Source organism: Condylura cristata, unplaced genomic scaffold (assembly GCF_000260355.1).
Source record: "Condylura cristata isolate star-nosed mole 26May11 unplaced genomic scaffold, ConCri1.0 scaffold00003, whole genome shotgun sequence".
NCBI classification, from domain to species: Eukaryota; Metazoa; Chordata; class Mammalia; order Eulipotyphla; family Talpidae; genus Condylura; species Condylura cristata.
The window spans coordinates 46,824,349-46,836,641 of NW_004567104.1; the positions used below are offsets into that span (position 1 = coordinate 46,824,349).

The 12,293-nt window shown below is 40.5% G+C and overlaps 1 protein-coding gene across 1 annotated transcript; it reads right to left on the minus strand.

The window, feature by feature from the left end:
- Positions 1-363: 363 nt before the first annotated feature.
- NFKBIZ (nuclear factor of kappa light polypeptide gene enhancer in B-cells inhibitor, zeta) lies at positions 364-11,048 on the minus strand. The gene is made up of 12 exons (XM_004675240.2): positions 10,682-11,048; positions 8,550-8,689; positions 8,029-8,059; positions 7,806-7,909; positions 6,914-7,713; positions 6,107-6,212; positions 5,582-5,728; positions 5,337-5,400; positions 4,904-5,073; positions 3,947-4,057; positions 3,652-3,819; positions 364-1,710 (listed from the first exon to the last, which is right to left on the minus strand). The coding sequence occupies exons 1-12, from the start codon at positions 10,965-10,967 to the stop codon at positions 1,657-1,659; spliced, it is 2,181 nt and encodes a 726-aa protein (XP_004675297.1). The 5' UTR covers positions 10,968-11,048; the 3' UTR covers positions 364-1,656.
- Positions 11,049-12,293: the final 1,245 nt, after the last annotated feature.

Sequence of the window (12,293 nt, forward strand, 5' to 3'; positions counted from 1 at the left end):
ATACCCAACTGTTTTTCCTACGTTTACTGCTCCCACAAGTTAAAATATGAAAAAAAAAGTCATAAAGAGTTAGCATTTTTAGCTTAAATGCTTCTAAGTAATCAACAGCATCCATTAAACTTCCATATTTTCAGAACCTAATAAACCTCTTCTAATGAATTTGGCAAAGCATTTTCTGGTGTTGATCCTTTTTGTAGGTACAGGAATCCTGTTCTCAAATAATGTAAGTTAAAATTTATTAGCTAATTTAAAAGTATTTAGTTTGATAATTAATGGTACTTTTTCATCCTAGGGAAATACAGAGAAAGAAATGCACCATCCTTAAAACAATGTTAATGAATTAATTTTTATTTAAAACCATGCATGAAATTCTGTATAAACAGAATGGTCTACAATCAGTCATATTTACAGGTACCAAATAACTATAACTAACTTTTGTCCACAAGACATACTGGGTCATACAATGTGATCATTCCACAGGGTATCTTTTTAAAAAGGATTTAAGTACTTCATTACAAAGTGAGTCAGTTGCTTGTGAGACATCTCAAAAAAAAAAATTTAATGAATCAAATTTATTACAAAAAGTATTAGTGTGCAATCAAAGGCAAGTATGTTTTTTAGGATATGCCAGAGGTAAGCAAAGTAATTAATTTTAAGGTAACTTAAAAAAAAAACACCATTTTTTCCTGAATGGTAATATAAAACATGCTTCATTATCACTATTTGACAACAGAAAACCAGTAAGACATACTTCAACATTCTGTTGCTCCTATAAAAATAAAACAAAAGTTCCAACGAAACAAGTAAATTATAAATTCTAGAAAGCAGTCTAAAAGTTTTCTTTTTAAATGTATTCCCTGCAAATATATCATTTCAATGCATGAGAAAAAGCATATTTACAGTTCAGAGCTCTGTCAGTCATTAAGGGAACAGCTCTCCAAATGCTTCATCTTACAGACATTACTTGGGTGGTTACACTATAACAGTTCTTTTAAATATACATAATTTTTTAAGATAGAGACAATTTACTGTTCTTTTCTATTTTATTGACTTACACATTTTAAATATGGCATGTACAAATCAAATATGTACAAATATTTTAAAAGATAAAATAACAATTATATAGTTTACAAAAGTCAAATTCATAATCATAGCATTTTTCATCTAGTCCAATGCCTGACTACAGACTGTCTAACACCTAATAACTGCTACATCAGGTCAAATGAAGCTCCAATACTACACCCACATTTATGTTTTTGCTTTCAAATGCTTTCACTTTTCCTTTTTAAAAAAGTTTATAATTTACCTGCTTTTAAACTGGCAAGAGCTTCATGAGCAATGCCTTATGCCACAAATCAAAGCCTTTTCTTACCAAATGCTGCTGTTAACAGAAGTCAATGTTACCATTCAGTTTAAATCCCAATGTCTAGATCCCAGATACCTGGGCATGAAATACTAATATCTGCCAAGAGGAATTAGATATTTTTCATACTTTATTTTAATATAACCCACTATATAATAGTGAACTAAATATGTTTGTTTCATAGAAACAACTTACATTTGCCAATACAGGGCAAATGGTCTATATACAGATACATCAGGACTGCCTAACTGACAGTGAGTGTTGCCGACCGGGCTCCAAGTGAGTGAGGGGAGCTAATAGGGTGGAGCCCTCTGCTGAATGGACTTTCCCTTCAGGATACGCCGGATCTGGAAAGGAAATAAATTGGTTTGTGAGGTTTCCTTTTTTATGGCCAAAGTACCATATTCCCCTCAGAGTCTCATTCTATTCTATATACAAAACATAACTCCTGTCAACTTATAAATATATGAAGAAACATTTAACGGTATGTCAAAATTTTAAGGCAGCTTTAAAAAATACTGAGATTCATTCTTAAGCCTTTGGGTACAAGTAATACCCGATATTAAAAAATATCGGAAACTGAAAATTTCCAAAGGCTTTTCCTAATCTTTATTCTTGCTATTTGTGAGAACACTTAATAAGGCAGACATTATGGTCTATTTTTAATAGTTCACCTGTCTTGAAGTCAGCCTCAACTAACAAGCCAAAATACAGAACCCACACTAGTAAATACCCTTTGAATCAAAATAATTGCCATGATATCTAAGAATTAAGCCATCTACACATAGCTTTATGGATCACTGGAAAGCACCCAGGCTCATTCAGAATCTAATGAATGATTTTATACCCCAGTCTGACAAATATTAGCAAATTAAAAGCAGTGAATTTTAGAAGACTATTGGGGTAGAAGATGCAATTGATAGGTGCTGTATTCATCAACCATTGTAGAGTCAAAACCCTACACAGGGCCCTCCCTGGTGGCACAGCAGGTTAAAATGCAGCACTGAGAATCTAAAGCAGCTTCCGCATGAGTTCGATTCCCGCCTGCCACGGAGGTGACCACATGGTGTGGCAGACCTCTCCTGGCCCGCCCGCTGCTCCCCTTAGCAGAGTAGATCTGCCTGTTTTGCTCCCCACTCTGTCTCTGGTGAAGCCTCTCACCACCCCTGAGCCTCTGGCCTGTACCCCAGTTCTGTATGCACAAATAAATAAATCTTTAAAAAAAAAAACAAAAAACCCTACATATACACACACACACACACACACACACAAAATATGAAAGCAAAAACGAGTGTAATTTGAGAACACAGATTGAATCAAATAGCAATCCTCACTCACTAATCCCAGACAACATCACAGTAAGTCTGCACACCACAAACAGGGAAGTAAAAGCAAACTGCCATTTATGATACAATGATGGTTCCTGTCTTTAGACCTTTCTTGATATTCAATTTCTTCAGTTGCCAAGATGTTGTAATCATTAAATGGTATAATGCAAGTGAACCAAAAGATTTATTTTAAATTATAAAAAGCTCTAAAATATTGCATTATATATATTAAAGTGTTATAATATATATTATATTATTACAATACTATGTTCAAAATGAGTTCTTATACTTCACATACTTTATTTTCTGGTTAATAAAGTATAAATGACCTCCTCACAGTTACAATCACCCCATTTTTGCCACAAAAAGGTTTCCATCAGAAATATTTTAAGTTTTTAAAAGACTCAGTTCTTGTTTAAGTTCAGTCATGTAAAACTATTCAACCTCCAAATATATGATTACATTTGATGAGTAAGGCATAGTTCTGTGTAAAGCATACAATACTTCTGGGTTCTAAATTACATTAATAGCCTTCTCATTTGTTAGTATCACTGATGTTTACTGAACTTGCTTTGTGCCTGAGACTATTCCAAAAACTCATTCAACACCCACAGTATTTGAAGGCTCAGCACTTACTCGCAGAACTCAGATGCTTTCTCTCCTTGCTGTCTGTAGGGGCCTTAGTACCTCCTCTGACCAGTTGCAAACTTCAAACCATTCTGATTTACTCTAAACCCAAGTTTAAATCATGGAAAAAGAGATAAGACCGCTTGACCTCTAAGTACTTTCAGTGCATGGATAAATCCTCAAATTTTTCAATCTTCCTTTGGAAACAAAGCCATTCACTCCAAAAGCACTACAAGGACCCCTGTGATACCCAGACAGTGAAGAGCGCAGGTGGGCTCTGCCCTGCGCTGCTCGTCTCCCTCACTTCAGACCTCTCCTTCCTGTGGCCCTCACCTGTTCTCCCACAGGACCGTCAGGAACCAAATGCACTGGTTGTTCATTCTCCAAGTTCCGTGTACTTGGGTCTGCCCCCTTCCTCATCAATAGGCGAACTGCGTCCAACTGTGTCACCCGATACTGCAGGCTGGCAGCAACATGGAGGGCAGTGTTTCCATTGTAAGCCTGAAGACAAAAGCAGGGAATGACACCCATCAGGGAAAGGGACTTTTACAAAAGCAGTTCAAAAGCCTGAAGGTTTAATGAAGGTCATCCTAATTCTTAGGTGGTTACTGAAGCTTTCTGTAAGTACCTTTGCATTCACAAAAGACAGGCAGTGGGGCAGCTCCAAAAAGAGGCGAATGAGCTCCAGATTTGCTTCTTCAGCTGCCAGATGCAGGGCTGTGCGGCCACTTTTACGATCCTTGTCAAAGGCAAGAGGAAAAAGTAATAAATATCCAGATGCAATGAAGTAGCTACGTTCTCTACGTAGTTATGTCTCTCTCTCTGTCTGATTGCCCTTTAAGACTTATTTTGAATGCTCTCTTTTCCACAAATCTTCTTTAATCTCAAACTTAACAGAATCTCTTATTCTCCCAATTTAGAATCCTCCTAAATTCCCTACTAATAGGGAATTCCTATTAGGAGCAATTACTAATTGACTCATAGGAGTCTACCCCTCCATACTAGACAGTCATTATATATGGAAAGATGATACTGTTTATCCTCACTGTAATGTAATACAATAAACCACCTATTATATATTATGCTTCCAGATTTGACAGTCACCCTGTAGACTTCTATTAGAGAGCAAATTCCCCAAGGACCCAAGAAGTTTATCAATTAGGTATATTCAACCCTTATCCCAAACCCTAAAGCTCAGGGCCTTGTCCACAAGATACACTTAGTTAAAAAGTCTAACATTGAAAGGGAATAAATTATTTCCAGTTTAAAAAACAGAAGATTAAGTTCTGATCCATCAATCATGAAGAAACCGTTACAAAATGCACTACCTTTACTACCAGTGTATCAAAATGGAAGCCAAAACAGTATCAATGTCCAGTATTTTCTTCTCCTTTTAAACAAAGAGTACTTCACAACTTTTAGGTAACAATCCAGACTAAAAACAAATCAAGCCAAGTTTCTTAACTATTCACATATCACTATTCTTAATTTAAAAAGAGAAAAAAGTTTTTATCTGTACTAGGGAACAAGGTGTTTGACTATAACCATGTTTCTCCTCCGCCCATCTCCAAACACCCCATCTTACCTTAGCTTCCACTGCTGCTCCCATTTGAATCAAACACTTAATAGTGTCAACCAGACTCTTATTCTTCAGTAAAAGCTCCTGAACTTCAGGTGAATGAGGTTGCTGGTTTCTCTGGAGCTCATGCACCACCGCATTGTGGGCCATAACTGCACTGTGTAGAGGAGTCAGGCCTAGCAAAAAGTGTAATAAAGCAGTGGTCAAGTATTCCATTAAGTCTTTTGGTTGATCTATAATTATAAATCTTGAGGATGGCCTCTAACATGGTCTACAAACAATCTGAATATTCCTTCCCTGGATATTAGTGTCAATTTTATCTAGAGTATTTTAGCTTTTATTAACCCTCTTCCTTCTCGGTATGAAACTTAATAGCCTGAAAATGAATGGGCCCCATTCTCAAAATGGTTCTCCTCCTAATAAAGTTTCAGTATCTTACCATCATAGTTAGTAGCCTCCAGATCCACAAACTGATCGCTCCTCACTGCTCCCTTCTGAATTGCCTACAAAATTTAAAAATAGACATCTGTTAGCAAAAGTCAAACTAGACAAATGTTTATCTATTAGTATTCAACTAATACTAAGTCAACTCCACATACTGATTACTGCAACAGGCAACCTACAATCAACTTCTAACATGCAACTTTTCTTTCTTTAACCAAAACCTGACTAACTATGCCTTACCTGAAGCACCTGGGAGTGTCCCTTCTCAGCACAGACATGTAGAGGGGTTCTTCCCCAGCAGTCAGTGGTGTTCACTTGGGCCCCAAGGTTCACCAGATCCTGCACAATGAGATGCTGATTGGCAGCCACTGCCACTTGAAAGGCACTCTGTGGACATTTAGAAGAAAAAAATATTGTTTTAAAGCAATTAACACTATCATAACAAGGAATATGAACCTAAAACTAAGACTGAGGGGACCCACATAGAGAAAATAAATCCTATTAATAAACAATATATTGTAACACAAGGAAACTAAAATAAGCTTAGGGTGTTGTTTTATTATACCCAGTTAGTCTTTGGTCAAACAACTACATTTAACATTAATGACTTCAAGGTTAATGGTGACAGAGTCAACATCTCCAAGTTAATATTAACTAAACTCTCTTGTTCTTGAGCTCTGAAATGACCTAACCATAAAAATGAAACTGGTCATTGTTCTCTTTACCAGGGCTACATCTTGACTATTTTATTGTCAAGATTCTCACCTGTCCATTGTGCTCTTTAATATCCAACATGTGAAGCGCATTCATCTTTCTGGCAAGGACGTAAGACAGTGCCCTTCTCCCTTGGGCAACAGCAATATGGAGGAACCTAGGAAACAAGGACAGAGATAAATACTTTTAACTTCATTAAATTAATGTTTGTTTTTTTTTTAATCTCCCTTAAAAAAAAAAAAACTTCTCTTTAGTCCCTTTCTTGTTACACTGGTATACAGAAATGGAATACAATAGAGCATAATTTGTCTTTTCAGCTAGGTTGAGGGCACATCTGAGTAACAACAGAATGAGGTAGTCTACCAGAAATAAGAATGCTAATAACCATGCTGATCACTTTAAATCTATTGATTCTAATATTCATAAAAACTCTGGAAGGGAGGTAGTATCACTTAATATGTAAGAATTGAAGGCATAAAAAGGTAAAATAATTTTCTCCAGGCAACAAACCTGTCAATCTAGATTAGGATTCAATCTACAAATCACCTTACTGTTTATCATGATCAACTAATCAAGATCTGTTGTTTGTTCTACACATAGCTTATGCTGATCTTTCAAAACCAACTATTCAAATAAGACACAGATTTTTTTATTAAGAAAGAACAGATAATTTGTTCAGTCAGGAAAACTCTTTCTTGAAATATCAGCTATCGGTGTATAGCAGTTTCTATCTAGTCATGTTGGCTAGCCAACTACTCAAGAAGGCCTAATTTGGCATACTCTAGAGAAATTCTATGTCCACGACATCTAATAACAATGGCCTACCAAACTGGGTACACAAGATAAAGGGAAACTTACGTGTCACCATCTGCATCCTTTGAAAGTAACTGGTCCTGAGAGATATTTGCCAGTTTGTTTTCTTCTTGCTCTACTTGCCACTGAAAAAGTGACTTCCCTAACTGTGTAGTGGTCATTGGATTTCCACTGAAGTTCTGGAATGGCAGTGAAGTGCTAAAAGGCACAGAGCCCACATCCTGTCCCTCCACAGCCTCACAGGCCCCATGTGGCATCATGCTGAAGTTCTGCAGGTGGGAATCACTTTGTTGTTGAACACTGGGGGCCGTCCGAATTGGAACAGTGATATTATCAGATTCCCCCTGACCACTCAGAAGGGCAGCAAAACTCTGGTTTGCACAGAACTGTGGCCCCTGACCATCTAACAAGTTTGGTTCATAATTTGGGGACTGAGAAGTTCTAGAGTAAGGACTGTATTCCAGAATTGGGGTGTGGGTGTATTGCTGCACGTTCTCCTGCATGTTCTCCTGTGGCGGCTGCATGTTCTGGTTCTGTGAAGAATACTGGTACATGGAAGCCTGGTCCATCATGTATGGGGAGCTGCTGAGTTGGAACGGCTGTTGTTTCTGAGGCGCAGCAAAGATCTGCCCTCCATGGAAGTCTTGAGAGTTCTCTCTGGGGGAGCACTGAGGGACTACCACAGGGCTTGCCCAGTTAACTTGGACAGTATTGAGGGAAATTGGGCTGCATTCGTTCTTAATGTTGATGATGTTCTGAAGCAGATCTGCACTGCTGTCCTGCTTGGATTCACCGTGATGAACATCTTCCATGCTCTCCCCAGGTGTTGGTGTTTGAGGTGGTGTCTAAAAAGGAAGAGTAAATTTCATACTCCCTTCTGAAATGCTCCTGGAGTAATTTCCAAATGGTAGTTAACGGAAAACAGTGAAATATTTACCAGAAATTGGGTATGTAACAGAGCTGTCCTTTTACAAGCTGGTCCATCAGACAATGAATCGAGTCCTTTCCTTTTTCCACTATATGATACCTCGTTCTTCAATTCTGCACTCAAAAAGGTAATATGGAATCTGTGTTCATTTTATTTTTACAAATTTTATCCAGATTCATACTAAATCACTCCACTCTAAAGCCCTCATATTATGCATAGAAACAACTCTTACCTACAAATTGCTCTCTGTTCACACCTGGTGCCTATAAGGAAAAAAAAAAATCCAATTTAGTGGAAAAAAAAAATCCAATGGTTTCCTACCTAATATATATCAATACTAGACTCATGCCTACCACACTAGAGCATCTCATAAGCCTCAGATATGATTACTCTAACATTTATTTTTCATCTTAATTTTTATTCCATCTTGCAACTATCACCATTTTCTCTCAAGTCAATTCAAATTAATACAACCATTTGAGTTTTCTCACCCTAGTCAAAGTGTTCCAATTCAACTGAACCCTGTTTATGTCCTTATCCCAAGAGGCCTTCATTTATCTATATATTAGATTTCTCTTGTGTGGACCCACCAAGTACCTAAGCATGGGTGACAGAACAGACAGCAAGAGAAATATGATCTCTGCCCTATGGACTCTGTGGTCCACAGATTACCACATCTAGCCCAGCAGAGAATAACAATCCTGAAAGACTAACTTCCCCATTCCCTGACCCAAACAAAACAGCAGGTGCTACCTTCAGATCATCCACAGGTTGGCCAGACGTCTTCTGTTTATTACTTCGGATGTGCAGCAGCAGTTCCTTCACTGAGTTCTTCACGCGAACACCTTGAAAGGGTCCTCTCTGCTGCCTTCCAACCCCCATATGAGGCTCAACTGTTCAGAAGCAAATCAAACAGATCCCAATTAAATCTGTTCACAGATACAAATTTTAATAATCTCAAAAACATACCTTGTGACTGTATAAAGTCCCCAACGGACAGCAAAGTCATTTTAACTCACTCTGGTTAACAGCCTTATATATCAGTCCTACACAAAGGTTCTGTGTTGCCTGATACCTCTTCCCTACAATTCCATAGGAAATTAAAACTCTCAAAAATGTGCCAAAAGGTAAAACCCAAATTAAGCCTGTCGTTCAGTCTTGTCCACCCCTGATACAGGATCATAAATGTTCTCATAAATCTTGACTTTCAAAACACCTTGGAAAGCAAAGGATAAAAAATGAACTAACTTTTCAAGCCAAAGGTTTATATCCACATCAATATTCTAAATTAACTTCACTCACACATACACAAATTTCCTCCAAAGATCTCAGTGTACGAAAGTCTAACAATTCACAATGTTTTAGATTTGTCTCTAACTACTCCCTCTGTTCAGCTATGCCAAGAATATTGCTTAAATTTATTGAGCTAAGTACATTTCCACACACTCACAGGATTTCCTCTCTCCCACTGTTTCTGAAATTGCTTACACAGGCCTTTTAAGTACAAAGAAAATGATCTCATTTTATATTTAAACTTTAAAAGTACACTTTAATATGTAGAGTATGAGTGCAGCATTCCCTCTGACCACTACTACGTCACAACCTCCTGGGATGAGCTGAACACAAGATAAACATACTAAAAGTCAGGAAATGAATAATCCGGCCATTCTGTTGAAATTGGAGAATCAGTAAGAAATAATGCCTAATTTGAACATATACACCATAAATATATGAGAGAAACAATTTAATGATGGGGCAAATTAAAATACTACTCAGTTTTGTGCTTAAGTGTAATTTAAGGTCTTGCCAGAATCTAATAGCATTTCTCTGAAATGACAGCAGTTAGTAAGTCATCGTCAGAAGCAGAAAAATTCTGTTTCAGAAATCCCCTATGGCTCTGTGGCAAACACAAGGAAAAGCAAAATCGTTCCAGTCCGATGAAGAAATAATGTGGGAGAAAAGGGTCTATGTGTTCACACACACACACACATATATTTCAGAGTATATGCTACCCATAACAGACCGGGAGCCTTTTCTACAACCAAATGGCTTAAACCAAATGAAAAGTTTAGTTTTTAAAATAAAACTACTAAAGACGGAGTGGCTTGCAGTGGGAACGTGCATGTCAGATTCTCGTTTGAGATTATCTACATACTCTTTAATCTACCCGCAGGGGCATCCTGTTTTCCCCCAAATTATGCAATGCAGTTCATTAAGAAAAGAAACTAACCAACTCACCACTGAAAAAAGGAAATATTATGCCTGTCTTTACAAGATAAGGCTTCACCATGTTAAAGCACACTAAAGAACAAAAACAAGACCGCAGACACTTGGCCAGACTTCCCGACTCACATCACAAACTGAAAGGTGTCTACCGTGAGCTTTCGGTCCAGCTTCATCTTACTTCTTATAGTATAGGTTGTCTTCTTTACTATGAAATCCTTTTATTTTAAATGTCCACACATACTTAAGAAGAAATATATCGTGACCAAAACCAGTACTCAGACCCTTACCGCTACAGCCTTTGCCTAACATAGCCACAAGAAAGAAGGACAACTACATCAGATTCACATGTCGCTAATATATGACTTACAGCTTAATAAAAACTGTTTAGAAAAGAGAGCGGAAAAAAATCTAGCGTGGCTCATTCCGCCCCCACCCTCTTCCCCCATAAGTCAGAACTCTGGTTCAGAGAAGCGTTTCAGCTACAAGGCCGGCTGGAGGGCGCCGACCTCACCCCGAAGGCCCAGTGAAGCGCAACGCCCCGAGTGGTCCCCTAATTAGGAGTGAGCCGAGGCTCGAGGCGCGCTCGGAGCCGCCCAACCGGCCTGCCGCGTCCTCCCTTCCTCTCCCCTCCCAACCGGGCCCCGGAGACGCGCCGGTACCTAGAAGCCGCTCTGCGCGGGCGCCCCCTCTCGGCCGGGACTCGACCGCTCCGCAGGAGGACGCGGACGAGGCGGAGAAGTCGGAGGAGTCGGAGCCGGGCGAGCCGGGCGCCGAGGGTCCGGGCGACGAGAAGCTGGCGTCGCAGGCGCCCGGGGCCGCGGCCGGCGGCGACGAGCCGTAGAAGTAGGCCAGGTTGAGCGGGCTGGTCATGAGGCCGCCGTCGCCGGCCGCTTCCAGCAGCCCCTCTCCGCCGCGGCTGTCGTCCAGCAGCTTGTCCACGATCATGCTCCCGGGCTCGGCGCTCGGGGTTCCCCCAGATATCTGCGCCACCGGCTCGCTGCGCGCGGCTGCCTCTTGGCGACGGCAGGGGAGGACTCAGGGACCGGCCTGCGGGAGACGGCGCGGGCGTAGGCGCGACCCGAGCCTGTTCGCCTATTTAACCGACCTCAGTTGCCGGGGGCGGGGACAACGCACGCTGCCCCGGTCGCCTCCCCCGGCCCGGGCCATTGGCGGCGTCCGGGCCGCCTCCCGGCCCCTCCTCCGGATGCGTCCTGTTTCCAGTAAAATGTACAGGATGAAGCAATGTGCCCTCCGCCCTCGCCCCGCCCGCCGGCCTCCTCCCAGAACAACCGGTTGTTTTCTCGCCCTTCACCTGGAAACCCCGACCAAGCGCGGTCTCCAGCCTCTCGCCTTCCCGGCTCTGGTTCCCGCCCGCCGGGAGAAGCCCGGCCTGCCTTTTCTCTCGGTGCGCTCCCCCTTGGCCCTGGGAAGGGGCGCAGGCCTGTGGCTTCGAGCCCGTAGGGGGAGGCGAGGAGACTGGCAGGCAACGGAGGAATGGGTCGACTTGATTCCTGGGGTCTAAGAAAGCCAAGTTGGTGCGCAAATCGCCGCCCGTCCGGGCACAGCCAGCGTTTGGCCAGCTCAAGTCAAGGCGCCTCTAGGTTAAGGGTTCGTGTCCTCCAGCACCCAAATTAGTAAACGTTTGCCCAACATTCCTTTTGGCAGGGTCCAAAACTGAAAAATATGTTAAAGCTATTTTCCTGTCCTCAAATTACAACTGGGCAACTATTTTTTCCTTTTTGGCAAAACCTGAGAATAAATAGCAGTGTTCTTCCTCTGTATCCTTCCATATTGGAACAAAGTTCATTTTAGGAAAAGGATAAATATACATACACGTATGTGTGTTGACATGTGATTTTTTTTAATTCTACAGACATTGTGTCTGATACACAGGAATTTTGTTTTTTTCCAATTTTAAATGAGAGGTTTACACAATTTTTAAAATATTTTTTAACTGAAATGACTAAATGTCATTAGGGATACAAAGTTCAGTGAGTGTTCAAAAAAAAAATGTGATGGAGGATTAAAGGAGGTCATGAGGAAAATCTTTGCAAAGGAGGTAGCATTTGAGATAGACCCTAGAGGATGAGATGGATTTCAACCCACAGCATTTATAGGACGGTGGAAGTGCAAAGAGAAAAGCTAGCACTCCCTTTCAGCATAAAGGGAATATAACATTAAAGGAAAGATACCATTAAATGTAAAATGTAACTCGGTACCTTTGGGTGAAACATCTCCAGTGACCTGCTGAGACACTGGAACATTAATAAA